This window comes from Myotis daubentonii, chromosome 6 (assembly GCF_963259705.1).
Source record: "Myotis daubentonii chromosome 6, mMyoDau2.1, whole genome shotgun sequence".
NCBI classification, from domain to species: Eukaryota; Metazoa; Chordata; class Mammalia; order Chiroptera; family Vespertilionidae; genus Myotis; species Myotis daubentonii.
This window is the reverse complement of record NC_081845.1, coordinates 90,105,213-90,119,298: the sequence shown is the minus strand read 5'-3', so window position 1 is coordinate 90,119,298 and position 14,086 is coordinate 90,105,213. Positions and strand designations below refer to the sequence as shown.

The 14,086-nt window shown below is 40.7% G+C and overlaps 1 protein-coding gene and 1 long non-coding RNA gene across 2 annotated transcripts in view; both read right to left on the bottom strand.

Moving 5' to 3' along the window:
* Positions 1-633: 633 nt before the first annotated feature.
* LOC132237371 (uncharacterized) lies at positions 634-3,727 on the bottom strand. The gene is made up of 2 exons (XR_009453518.1): positions 3,353-3,727; positions 634-2,314 (listed from the first exon to the last, which is right to left on the bottom strand). It is a non-coding gene; the product is annotated as an uncharacterized LOC132237371 (long non-coding RNA).
* A 6,869-nt stretch (positions 3,728-10,596) lies between these two features.
* Positions 10,597-14,086, bottom strand: part of GLO1 (glyoxalase I) — a 28,730-nt gene continuing 25,240 nt past the window's right edge. Inside the window, exon 6 of the mRNA XM_059701795.1 lies at positions 10,597-11,813. Within this exon, the coding sequence (XP_059557778.1) occupies positions 11,725-11,813 (89 nt within the window). The 3' untranslated portion in view covers positions 10,597-11,724. The remainder of the gene's footprint in view (positions 11,814-14,086) is intronic.

The following is a 14,086-nucleotide window of genomic DNA, read 5'->3' as shown; positions in this document are numbered from 1 at the left end:
CAGTTATTGCCATGAAATATTGTGTAACAAATAGCCACAAAAATGTCATGGGCATACAATTAGCATTTATGTCTTGCTCATTCACATCAGCTAAGATCATCTGCTCAGGCCATGGGACACCTGGGGTGTCTCTGCTCCATGTGTCCCATTCTGGGATTCAGGCCAGAAGAGCAGTAGCTCCCTGGAGTATATTCTTCTCTTGGTGATAGAAGCCCAAGGGGCCCACTCTTCAGAAAAGGAGGTTCAGCAGTGAGCACAGGACAATGGAACCCTCTGGACCCATCACACACTGCCCACCAAGAAGTTGCTGCTCTGAGAGAGTGATGAAATGGTCCTTGAAGGTGCAGCTGAGGTGCCAGCTTGGAGATGATACCCTGCAATGATGAGGTGCCATCCACCAGACACATTATATCCCCTAAATCAATTATCATCATTCTTGCTGTACTCCCAATAGGTGTTATATGGGTTCAGAAACCAAGGGTTGGAGGTGGAAATATAAGCAGCCCCTCTGACTACCATTGCCCCAATTATCCATTGGGAGCTTTGTGTTTTCTGTCGCCACAACTCTAGGTTCTGCTTGCCTAGAGGCCCTTCTTCCCCAAGGGGAACGCTTTTACCAGGCGACAGGATGAGTCCCATTGATTTCTTTTGTTGTGGTAAAATACACAAAAGATAAAATTTACTATGTTAATCATTTTAAAGTATACAGTTCAGTGGCTTTAAATACATTTACATTGTTGTAAAATGACCACCACCATCCTTCTCCAGAACTTTTTCATCTTTCAGACTGAAATTCTGTACTTATTAAGCAATGATTCCCCATTTCCCCCTCCCTCTAGCCTTTGGAAACCACCATTCTGTCCCTATGAATTTGTCTGTTTTAGGTATCTCATGTAATATAAGTGGAATCACACAATATTTATCCTTTTGTGTCTGGCTTATTTCACTTGGCGTAATATCTTCAATTTTCATCCATGTTGAAGCATATGTCAGAATTTCCTTCCTTTTTAAGGCTGAATAATATTCCATTGTATGCATACACCACATTTTGTCTATCCATTCATTCATCAATGGACATTTGGGTGGTTTCGCCTTTTGGCTTTTTGTGAATAATGCTGCTACAAACACTGGTGTACAATTACCAGTTTTAGTCTCTGCTTTCAATTATTTTGGGTATTTACTGTTATATGGTCTCTTCCAGGAATTTTCCTTGGCAGAAGGAAGCTGCCTTACTCAAGGTAGATTCCCTCTTTGGGGGCATGTGCATCAAATGACTGGTCATTGTAGGGGTACAAAGGCCAGGCCTGGCCCCCGGACCTCAACCCGTGACCTTTCTAAGAGACCACCCCAGCTTCAGAGCTCCTCATGGAACTGGCGGAGGCCTCTATTGCCACTGTATTGGTTAAACCTGTCCTCCTGCCTGATTGCGGTTTCTTCACTCCCTTGAAGCATGGTTGCTGAAAGCACTTCCAACTATACCACCTGTACGTCAGCCTCCCTTTCTGAGCCTGTTCCCTGGGCACCTACCTACAACATTGTCCTCTACCTATGGCTTTGCAGTGCTAACTTTCTCATAAATCTAGTATCCATTACCTGAGGATCTGTTTCTGGACTTTCTATTCTTTCCCTTTGATCTATATGTCTATCATTGTACCAATACCTCACTGCCTTAGTCATTGGGGCATTAGAGTAAGCCTTGACATCTGGTAGAAAAAGCTATCCAAGTTTGCTTTATCACTTTATCCATGTCTGCTTGGCCGTTTGCATTTCTATATACATTTTAGAACCAGCTTGCCAAATTCCATAAAAATCCTTCGCTGAGTATGGCTGGGATTTCATTGAATCTAAAGGTCAATTTAGAGATAACTTATTTCTGGTTATTGATTCTTCTAATTTGTAAACATGGTATATCCCTTCATTTACTTGTTTTTAGATTTGTCATTAAAATTTTATTGTTCTAGTTTATAGAGGTCTTACAAATCTTCTTAGATTTATTCCTAGGTATTTCATGTTTTATTTGCTATTTTAAATAAAGTCATTTAAAAATTTATGTATATTGATTTTTGTATATTGAGTTTCTATCCAGCTATCTTGCTAAATTCAGATTTCTTTATTAAATCCTCACTCTGTGGTCTCCAGTCCATTTACAAGTCATATTCCTGCAGATGCTGGAGATCGTCCTGAACAAGGAAAGCAGGTGAAAACAAAATGCTGAGAACCTGGGAGAATATGTCCTCAATGGAACCGGGTTTGCATGTAGTACATGGGGAGGAACAAACGAGCTTAGAGGAAAACGGCCAGGAGTGTGTCAGCTCTGAAGAAAAGCAAAGAGGAGGGACTGTCCGGAACAGACAAGTCATTTATGCCACTTGGAAAGAAGGTTGGGACTAGCCAAGAGACACATAGTAATGATGGCGGTGGGGCTGCAAGTGAAAGGATAAGGGATGTCCGGAAGGGCTGCAGAACAGATAGATGTCACATGGTTTTGTAGAATTAAACCTGCAAATCCATGGAGAGTGCTGACACTTAGGGCAGCTGTTCTCAGAGTGTGGCCCCGGACCAGCAGCATCAGCAGCGTCTGGGAACTTGTTAGAAAGGCAGATTCCAGAGCCCACCTCCGGCCTACTGAATCAGGACTCTGGGGGTGACAAGCCTTCCACGGGATTCTGATACATACCAAATTATGAGAACCACCAATTTAGGAGTGGACTCTTCAAATTAGTCCAGATGCTGTGATTGCCACTAGTAGCCCCAAATAGGGTAGTTGGTATTGCGTTTATACCTATTTCACTCTTGCCGACATTTTGCTTTGCCCTGCGCTCCAGTTGTTCTGTGCAGTTTGCCTGTTCGGACTATAATGTTCTCCTGCAGGACCTGTCTCATACTCCCAGCCTCTTGTTCTATGAGAACACTTCATATGATTGTGTGCTCCTAGTCATGCTCAGCACACTCCTCTATCATAATAATGGGATATGAATCCTTGTATCCCGTGGTTCATGTGGCATATTTTGAAATGTTAATTTTTCTCCCTGCATTTCTGCAATGTAGGCTTAGGGATGTTAAAAAGAAAAAAGGCCTTTGACTTTCAAAAACAGAAACCTTCATGCTTTGGGTTGAGGAGGGAGTTAGGAGGGAGAGCGCCACCACCTGGTGAGGCCCTGTGACGAGGCTCTACCTTCCCCTGCGCCTGTGGGTTAAATGGAGGGAAAACACATCTGAAATATGGGAGTCTGCAGATCTAGAAGGCGAGGGTCCCTGTATTTGGCTTCCCGAGTGGGACCCCTGGAAGTCAGCAAGCTCCCTGGGAAGCTTGGCTATGAGAGATGTCTACTAGATAGGACCTTATACAAACCTCAGGGTTAGCTTCCCACGGTCTCACGTGATGCCAGAGTAGCAGAATGACCCAATGCTCCCTAGGTAAGTGTTGTGCAGAAGTCTTAGCCCCAAAGATTTCCCTGTAGGCTAACATGGCATGGAAATAGATGAATGATGCAGCAAGGGAGGTGCCAAACCTGAAGTAGCCTCAACAGTGAGAATGAATGATGGTCTAACAGCAGGCTACACAGATTTACAACAAAGGACTATTTAGGGTACTTGACATTTTAGCAAATGCCAATAGGATGGTTCACCTGTGGAAGATCAGATGCCCATCTCCCTCCAACCTTCTCTAGACAGTAGAGCAGTGGTTCTCAACCTTGGCCGCACATTAGAATCACCTGGGAATCTTTTTAAATCCTGATTTCTGGGCCTCATCCTCCGGAAATTCTGTTTCTTTGTTATGGGGTGAGGCCACAACATGAGTAACAAAGAAACAGAATTTCCGGAGGATGAGGCCCAGAAATCAGGATTTTAAAAAGATTCCCAGGTGATTCTAATGTGCGGCCAAGGTTGAGAACCACTGCAGTAGAGGAACCTAAAACTTTACCTTAGAGAAAAGCCTCAGGAAAGATCCTGAGTTTACTGAGATTGTTCCCACCTACCCCCTCAGAAAGTGGGGGCTTTAATTATGTGCAATTAGGAATTCCACTTCTTACACCCCTGAGTTTGTGGGTTAGATACATGTCCCTTATATTCATTACCACAAATGAGCGTTTTACTACTTTTATAATAGAGGGTGAAAATAATTCCTATTTTTGGATACACTTCTCTGATATTAGTGGCTTTAAAAAGGAGCCTGTATAACTGCTTTTTTATTCACACTGATCCCCTGGGGATCCTTTGAAAGTAAAGATTCTGATTGAGTATGTCTGCGGTGAAGCCTGAAAGCCTTAACTGTTAACTAGCATCAGGTGATGTGATGCTGCTGGTACAGAGACCATCCTGGGCATAGTGAGGCTGTTTCAAATACTGGTCGGTGGCTATGCTACAATGGTTTTCAAGATGCATTGACTGGCACTTTCCTAAATAAAACAGGGTGGTGCTTCTGCCTAAACTGTATCAGGTACTTATGGTACAATTTCAGACTACAAGTGAATATGCAAAATGAATATAAGCAACAACAACAAAAAGTTCATTCAGAATAAGTCAGCTAAGAGTGGGTAGTGTGGACAAAAAGATAATGCCACCTTCCTTCATGGGCTATCAATGACCTGTTTCAACTTTTACAATTTAAATAAAATTTAAATGTCACTGAATTGAATATGCTTATTTAGAATTTTAAGTCTTTTTAAACATATAAAGCATTTTAAATATATAAGAGTATCTTTTAATCTTTATTATATGTTACCATATTAAATAGAAGTTTCGATAGCAGACAAGAACATGTTCATTTAAATACTTCAGTTTAGCCTTAGCCAGTTTTCTCAGTGGATAGAGCATCGGCCTGTGAACTGAAGGGTCCCGGGTTCAATTCTGGTCAAGGGCATATACCTCAGTTACAGGCTCCTGGCCCTGGTCCAAGGCATGCGGGAGGCAACCAATAGATGTGTCTCTCTCACATTGGTGTGTCTCTCCCTCTCCCTTCCACCCTTTCTAAAAATCAATGGAAAAAATATACTTGGGTGAGGATTAAAAAAACAACTTCATTTTACTCAAAAGGTCAAAATAGTAAATGTTAGCAAATTAAGCAATATATCTCAGTTTTTATAGATTATAAAAGGAAATACTTGCTCATTTTAGAGAATTTGGAGAATACAGAAAAACCTAAAGCAGGAAATAAAATCACTGGTAATCCCAGCAGCTAAAGAAAATCAGAACTTGGTACATTTTCTTCTAGTCATTTCTTTGTACACTTGTTTCTTTAAAAAAAAAAAATCAAGAACATATGTTCATTAGTTTGTATACTGAATTTTCCCCCCACTTAATATCTCATGAGCATTTATCCACATCTTATTTTTAAATTCCTACCCTAGTATATGTTTTTATTGATTTGAGAGAGAGGAAGGAAGGAGCGAGGAGAAGAGTGAAACATCGACAGGTTTCCTCTCATACGTGCCCAAACTGGGGACTGAACCCACAACCCAGGTATGTGACTTGACCTGAAATTGAACCCAAGAGAGACCTTTTGGTATATGGGACGACACTCCAACCAACTGAGCCACACTGGCCAGGCCTCCACATCTTTAAATATTCTTTGAGAATACAATTTACTGGTGTAAAAATAGATAATATTCTACCATATGTGGTGTTAGACTAGTTCATTTATTTTCCCATTTTTATACAGTTAAATTGTTTCTAATTTTTTCTATCTATACTAATAAAAGGGTAATATGCTAAATTAGGGCAGATGTCTTCCTGACGACCTTCAGGATGTCCTTCCGGACAAAGCCATAGTGGCTGCGAAGGGCCCAGGCTCAGGTTGGCAGTGGCAGCAGCAGCAGCAGCAGGGTAATGGGGGCGGTGCCTTCCCCTGATCCACCAGGTTGCTTCCCACAGAGGGAGGCTAGACTGCGGCTTAGGCAGGGGCTGAGGCAGAGGCGGTTAGGGGTGATCAGGTCGGCAGGGGAGCAAGTTAAGGATGATCAGGCCAGCAGGGGGGCAAGGTAGGGGTGATCAGGCTGGCAGGCAGAAGCAGTTAGCCTAAACCAGCAGACGGACATCCCCCTAGGGGCCTCAGATTGGAGAGGGTGCAGGCTGGGCTGAGGGACCCCTCTACCCCCATGCACAAATTTCATGCACCAGGCCTCTAGTTATGAATAATGATGGATGCAACAAATTGGACATAATATTAAAACAAAAATCTGATTATTTCCTAGGAAACAGAATTCTCAGAAAATAACAATAGTACCAGATAAAAGGATGAATATTTTAAAGTCTGTAATGACTCTTGAAACATATTGCAAAATCAGTGTTATCAATAGTTAGGATAATGTTTATAAAAGTGCCTATTTCATTACAACTACAGCAGTCATAGATACTGACATTTAAAAAATCTTCTATAATCATTCTAATATCAATGACTCAAATTGATGCATTAAAAATATCCTGTAATCTTTGCTAATATTGATAGGACTCAAATTGATGCATTTTCAGTAAAAATTCTCTTAACCAATTTCCACTTCACTAATGATTGGATGAACCTGGCTCATCATTTCCTCGGTAAAGAACCGATGTCCCGGCAGGCTAACGTACCTAGCTGTCCACTCTCCAGGGCACCTGTGCACTCCCACTTCCCTAATGAGCTGTGTGCTTATCAAGTCAGTTGTTTCCATTACCAACATGTTCCAGCCAGTTATCCTCATAAGTACATAATTTAATGAAATAAAATGAGTTTATGTAAAAGGCAAATTGAACATTCTAGAGGACCGCAAATAGCTAAAATAAATGGCTGCTGAACTAGTGGCAAACAAAAATATGTAAGAAGGAAAGCATAAAACTGTGGATTCTGGACCCAGATTCCTTTGTAAATACTTTAAGTTCACACTCTATAGAAACTAGAATTGGGAGTCTTAGACCAGACCAGTGATTCTCAACAGGGCAGTACTGACCCCTAGAGGTTGTTTCAGAAACTTGTGGGGCATTTCTGGTTAGGTTTCAATAGTGGTATTTAGTGGACGAGGGGCAGAGATGTGAAATTTCCTGTAATGATCCGAAAAACTTTGTGAAGTCTCAATGAGTATTCATTTAGGTATAAAGAGTCGTCATTTTTCCTCTCTAAGGAGGAGCAGAACTCCCCACACCTTCAGTGTGGGCTTCACATACCATTTCCTTCCAAAGAGCACGGTATGGAAGTGGGGTGGGTGGTGGAGAATAACGTTACCGTGGACACAAGCCTGACAACAGCACTGCAGCCAGGTGATCAGGGTGAACGCCAGTGACACATCATGCTGACAGTGTGTGCCTTTGAGGGGGTGAGAAGGGCCCTTTGCCTCTCTTCTTCCTCCGGAAAACCCATAGCCCGTTTCACCATGAGAAAATTTTCAGAAAATTCCAACTGAGAAGCACTCTACAAAGTATTTGATTAGGACTCAAAATTGTCAGGTACCAAAAACAAGGAAAGTCTGAAAAACAATCACATTCTAAAGGAGCCTAAGCAGATATGAAGGCTAATGTAATGTAGGATCCTGTAACAGAAAAAGAGGGTAAAAACGAAAAATCTGAATAAGGTATAGACAGTTAATAATAACGTATCAGTACAGGTTCATTAGTGGTGACAGATGTGCCATACTAATCTTTTAAAAATAAGGAAAACTGGGTATGGGGCATATGGGATCACCCCTGCACTATTTCTGCAACATTTCTATAAATCTAAAACTATTCTACATATTTTTTAAAAATTGTAAAATACAAATTTGCAACTAGCAGACAAGTAAGTCCTAGAGATCTAATGCACAGCATAGTGAATCGTCAACAACAGTTATTAACTTCAAACTTGTAAAGAGACTAGCTCCTCACAGTTCCATCACAGAAAAGAAATGACAATTACGTGACATGATAGCGGTGTTAGCTAATGCTATGGTGGTCATCATTTGCAATCTATAAGTGTATCAAATCAACACATTGCATGCCTTAAACTTACAGGATAATGTATGTTCATTATATTTCAATTTTAAGGAATTGTAAAGCCTGATTTTTATTATCTGAGCTTGTAACTTCTATTTTACTTATTTGTACATATAAAGCATTAATATTCACCAGGGACAAAACTATCCTATAAAGAGGAGTATTATTCTTTTATTCAAAATTTCAGCAAGAATTGAACACCATTTTGGAAAATGATGTTTCCAACAGTAATATTATTCATGGTCTTTAACCAGTAAAACACAGCTTTTATCAGTATGCATTTAAAGTTGTAACATTATAGCTCTTCATGAATCATGAATTCAGTCTTTATTTTAAAATATCAGTGTTACAGTACTCTATTGAATAGTTTTACTTCTTTCATACTTAAGAGTAAGCACCTGACTAAATCACTGTTTTCTAGTATACCAGTATCTGATTACTTATTGAAACATTTTATTAGAAATTGATTCCATTTATCCTTTATATTAAAATAAAGGCATTGGATTGACCCTTTTTAATACTGTGTATATAGGAAAGCTACATATAAAATTCATTTTAGGATAGTGGGTGTGATGGATGTTATAAATGTTCCGATGTTATAACAAAAAGGGTCTGCTAAGTCTGAGAACCACAATCGTGGACTAAGCTCTTTGAGGGCAGGAAATGTTTTATTATTTCTTACTGCACCCTGTACCAACTAGGTCCTCAATATTTGATTTCCCCATTGCAGTTTCTTTTTATGCCTACTCAGAAGCCATTATTCGCTCCTCCATTCTGGCCATCTCAGTTTTAACCCAGTGTCTGCCCTCAATGCAGGCAACTTGGGTAAATACAATCCATTTCAGTCAGTGGTTCATTCCCTGCCAGTGATTAGAGCCAGGCAAGTGACCCAGGTAGGATGAGGTCTGAGGAATTCTGCGGAGGAACAAAAGGTTCTTTTCACTGGACAGTTGGTTTATACATGACACCTGGAATCGTGGTAGGTTTTATTTTTTTTTAATCCTCACCCAGGATATTTTTCCATTGATTCTTAGCAATTAAGACTTGGGAGAGGGAGAAGCATCAATGACACATCGATTGGTTGCCTCCCACGTGATCTCCGACCAGGGCCAGGGATCGAGCCTGCAACCAAGGTACGTGCCCTTGACTGGAATCGAGCCCGGGACCTTTCAGTCCGCAGGCCAACACTCTATTCACTGAGCCAAACCGGCTAGGGCCATGGTAGGCATCTTTGGTCACAAATATTATTAGCCCCAAAAGAAACCACTGAAAGGCTGGGAAAGATGGAAAGAAACGGAGGTTCTTGGTATGTCTGAACCCTCTATCAACCCAGTCTAGAACCACTGAAGTGCTTGTTACATTTGGTAAAGTTGGGTCTCATTGCCAGCAACAAGCATCCTTACTGATATGACCCTCTTCACAAGCAGCTGTGCTACTAAGAAATAGTTACGTACACTGTGTGAAATGCTGGTCAGAATGCTATGGAGGGATGCATAAGGGACCCTCTCAGCCATCAGCTCCTACTTCAAAACACCTGTGGAAAACGTCTTATTTATGTATGCATCCATGTATTTATTTAGTTTTATTTCCCATTATTTTAAATTTTACTGGGATGACATTAGTCTACATGAACATATAGGTTACATGTGTGGATTATTAATTTACAAAATCTGTATATAGGACCATGTGCCCACTACCCAAAGTCAAATCTTCTCCTGTCACCTCATATTAGGACCCCTTCCTTCCCCCACCCCCTCCCTCTGGCAACCACCACACTGCTGTTTGTGTACGTAAGTTTCCGTTTTATATCCCATATGAGTTAAAGCATATAGTTCTTAGACACAACAGAGTACACCACCACCATAAGGAAAACTTGTTGAGGTCAACCTCACCCTTTCACATCACCACTTCTCCGGTAGGTTAACTTGGAAGTGAATTGTCCCAATTGCTAGCAAAGCTGGTGATACAATAGGTATTTTTTCAATGCATATAAGGATGAGTTTAAGATATAAGCAAGGGCTATCTTTTGACAAGTTTTACTTAGCAAGTACAGAAGGCTTCTTCTGTGAAAATAGGTTTAAATGATTGAATTTATGAATCTAATAACACGCCCATTTGATGATGTTATACCCAACATGTGAAACTAGTCTTCGTTGGTTCCCACAACTCACCTTTTGATATGTGGCCATTCTTCTTTATACTCTTTTCTCCTTCAACCTTTTATTCCTTCCTTACTTCCCTCCTCCCACCTTTCCCACACCTCCTCATACTTAGAAACTATCTGTTTGCAGGATATAAAGAATTACATCTATTCCCAGTTCAGAATGAGCCTGCAAGGCCCTTCACATCCTGAGGGCAGCCTTTTTCTTCTTTAAGAAAGAACATGCTGGAGAGCTTACAAATTAAACACAGTCTTATTTAAATGCTTATTTTATTTCAGTCTATAAGTATGGCCATTTGTTTGAGTTGCTCACATAAATCCATTCCATCCAGAAAGGAAATGTCAAGTGCTTCCAGCAGTGTAAGCACAGTTGGCATGGCCTACCGAAAGATCTTCCACCACAGTCTATAGAAAACCTAAATGTAGTTAAACAAATTGGATAATCTTATTTTCTGGGCCTTAAGAGATTTTTTTAAATCAGTTTGGTTTTTAAAAAATCCATCAAATGTCAATTATGGCAGAGAAGACCACTGAGCTGATTTCTGATACCTAAGTTATCACTGGTCATAATTTATCCTGAATGACGACCAGCATCTGAAAGACCTTAGTGTAGAGCTCTTCACAGGTAACACAAGCACCACTCACACAAGAACAACCGAGCACCCCTAGAGCAGGTGAGTGCTACAGACTTCCTTCCTCCACTGCCCCCTCCCTCACCACGGTCCTCAGGCCAAGAGCTGAGAGGATAAGGCTAAGTTACTGAAGGTTTTACAATAGGAGGCTAGCGAGGGACGTCCTGTGAGGTACTCATTTATGAGGTACATCTGAATGCTAAAAATAATGATGGAATTTTGAGTACTCATGCCTATTTGTATTGCCTTCCATTAATGAGAGTTATTTTATGTGTCTACCCCGTGTTCTTTCTCACAGGATAGCTGGGAGGATTCAGCAAGAGAAAGCATGTTGACAGCCTAATCTGGTGTTTGCAAACCCAGGAAAAATATTCCCACCCTTCTCCCCATCCCCGAAATAAAGAGGTTAGTCCTTGAACTTCGAAAGCACTTTATACATAAGAAGAAATTAGTCTTTCTGTCAGCATCCTCCTCAGCATGATTCTGAGTTCCTCCCAGGAGTGCCTTCTCTTTTGTAAAATAAACACTTTATACTATTTGAAGTGCACATCAAGTTTTGTTTTTGTTCAGGGCTCTTTCCACTGTGAAACGTTATTTCTGAGGACTGAAACCCCAGAAGGAAACATGTTAAGTGTGTTTTTTTAAAATGATGATTGAAAGGCAGACGTGGAGAGAAGTCAGGTTAGGAGGGAGAAGGCAAATGCGGCCTCTGAAGGGAACTGTTCTAATTATTACCTAAAAAGCTAATGTTACACAACCACATTCAAGGACACAAGGCAAAGCACTACTTTAAAACTAGAGGAACTGATCAGGTCGGTGAAAATCACAGTTGACACAGGAAGGGAAATGCACTTAAAAATAATTTGAATTGAGACAATGAACCATCAGTCCTCGATGTTTCTGTTATCTGAATATATCCAAGTTCCCTGTCTCTCTTTTTTAACTCCCACGGTATCTTTATGGAAATTTCAAAGCAGTATTTTCACAGACCTAAATAATAGTTATCATTTTGTTAGGATTCAAAATTTCAATCCAGTAGCCATCAGGATCTTGAATAAATGCCAGGCCTTTCATCTTACCTGTAAAATAAAATGATTTTCATTATTAAAAAGACTTAAAAAAAAAACTGAAAAACTTTAAAAAGATTTTTGTTACTTCAAATTTAATTTGCATTCTTTATAGTATTAATTTTAAAAAATTCTGTTGTCATTGTTGCCCAAATGCATGTTTTTTGGAATGACTAATATTCTATCTTCTACACATAGCTGGAAACCAACTCTAATGAAATAAACTGTGGGACTGAATACATCTTTTAGGTAGCAGGTGCGTCCCTCCTTTTTACAATATCACTTCATGCTACCAGCCGAGTCATTACAGAAATTGTCATATATATATATATATATAAATTTATATATATATATATATATATATATATATATATATATATATATATATAATTGATTTCAGAGAGGAAGGGGGAGGGATAGAGAGATAGAAACATCAATGATGAGAGAATCATCGGCTGCCTCCTGCACCCCCCCTACTGGGGGGGAATCAAGCCCACAACCTGGGTATGTACCCTTGGCCGGAATCAAACCTGGGACCCTTTAGTTCAGAGGCAGACGCTCTATCCACTCAGCCAAACTGGCCAGGGCAGAAATTGTCTTATTTCAGAGGAAGAAGAAAAGAAGGAGGTGCTGGAGGGAGCAGGTGGCATGGCTCACAGCCAAAAGACCCAGATGCTTGAATCATACAACCCTGTGAAGACTATTCTGGGTAACCCAAGGTCTGCCGATCCGGTTCGTTCTCACAGGAATTCATAACTGGGGTTGAAAGGCTAGTAGGTCTAGCAAGTAGAGCTGTTTGCTTAAATGGAATATTGACCTTGGAAATTTATGGGACTAAGATGCTGAATTAGTTGACTCCTATCTCTAGTTCCTTTCCCCAAAATCACCCCAGAGGAACATAGCAAGCGGGGGGCGGGGGAGTAAGAACCCCTTGGGTGATGGTTGTGGAGAGGAATTGTGGGGATGAGGTAGGGTGACTGTTTAACTGGTCTATGTGGAAAGGGGTACTTTTGGCCTGGACCATCAAGGCCGTCCATCATGCCTGTGGGAGAATAAACAGAAAGAGTTTTGTTTATTTGATTCTTGCTCCTCCCAGTGGCTGGGGCATCAGCACCACCCCCACACCAGGGGGAGGGAGTGGGAGAGGGTGCGTGGTTCTGGTTCAGATGTCCTCGGGAGTAAATAATGGCACTGGACACAGAAGCCTCTGGGGAACGGAGAAAAACACGTGGGAACCAATGATCCCCTCCAGCCTTCACTTTCCACACAACCAGGCTTAGGGGGTGACAATCTCAGGAATGCCTCCTAGTAATACTGCTAATATGTAGTCCTGGAGGGACAAAGCAGGAAGATCTAAGCAAGAGACTTGTTCTGCGGAATGTGAGGTGTTTAACTGTCATTTTCAGTGCCTAGGGATTTCTGCCCAGACCACCTTCCTGTCACTGGGTTGCCAAGATTGAATCTGGCTTTCCCCTCATTCACGTTGCCTATGGGCTGGGATACCTAATATTTGCAATAAAAAATATACCCCCTGAGACCAAAATAGCAAGAATTTGAGGAACATAACCATGAAATAAACAATGGATTATAGATTCAAACAGAAGAACAAATATTAGACCAATGGACCAAGAACAATTAAACATGTAAAAGTGATGAGGAATATGAAATATAACCAATATGAATCAAGAACAAGAAAAGTTAAAGGGCCCAGCTCAGTGGTTGAGCGTTAACCTATGAATCAGGAGGTCATGGTTCCATTCCCAGTCAGGGCACATGCCTGGGTTTTGGGCTCGATCCCCAGTGTGGGGAATGCAGGAAGCAGCCAATCAATAATTCTCTCATCACTGATGTTTCTGTCTCTCACTCCCTCTCCCTTCCTCTCTCTGAATCAATAAAAATATATTTAAAAAAGAAAGAAAAGTTAAAGCAATCAAGCAAAACTTAGGAATCAAAATTATAATAGCTGAAATACCACAATAGATGAGAACACAAAAGATGACTATCAGAACAGATACATTTGAGAAAAATATTCAATTTTTTCTCAACTGGTATGCCAGTTTGAGGAAATCTCCTAGAAAGAAGGCAAGGAAAAAGAAATAACAAATTTTAAAAGCTTCCAGAAGATACTATACAAAAGAACACAAATCAGCCGTCGCTGGTAGCTCAGTTGGTTAGAGTGTCGTCCTGATACGCCAAGGTCGTGGGTTCAATCCCAGGTCAGGTCTCATACAAGAAGCAACTAATGAATGCATAAATAAGTGAAACAACAAGTCGATGTTTCTCTC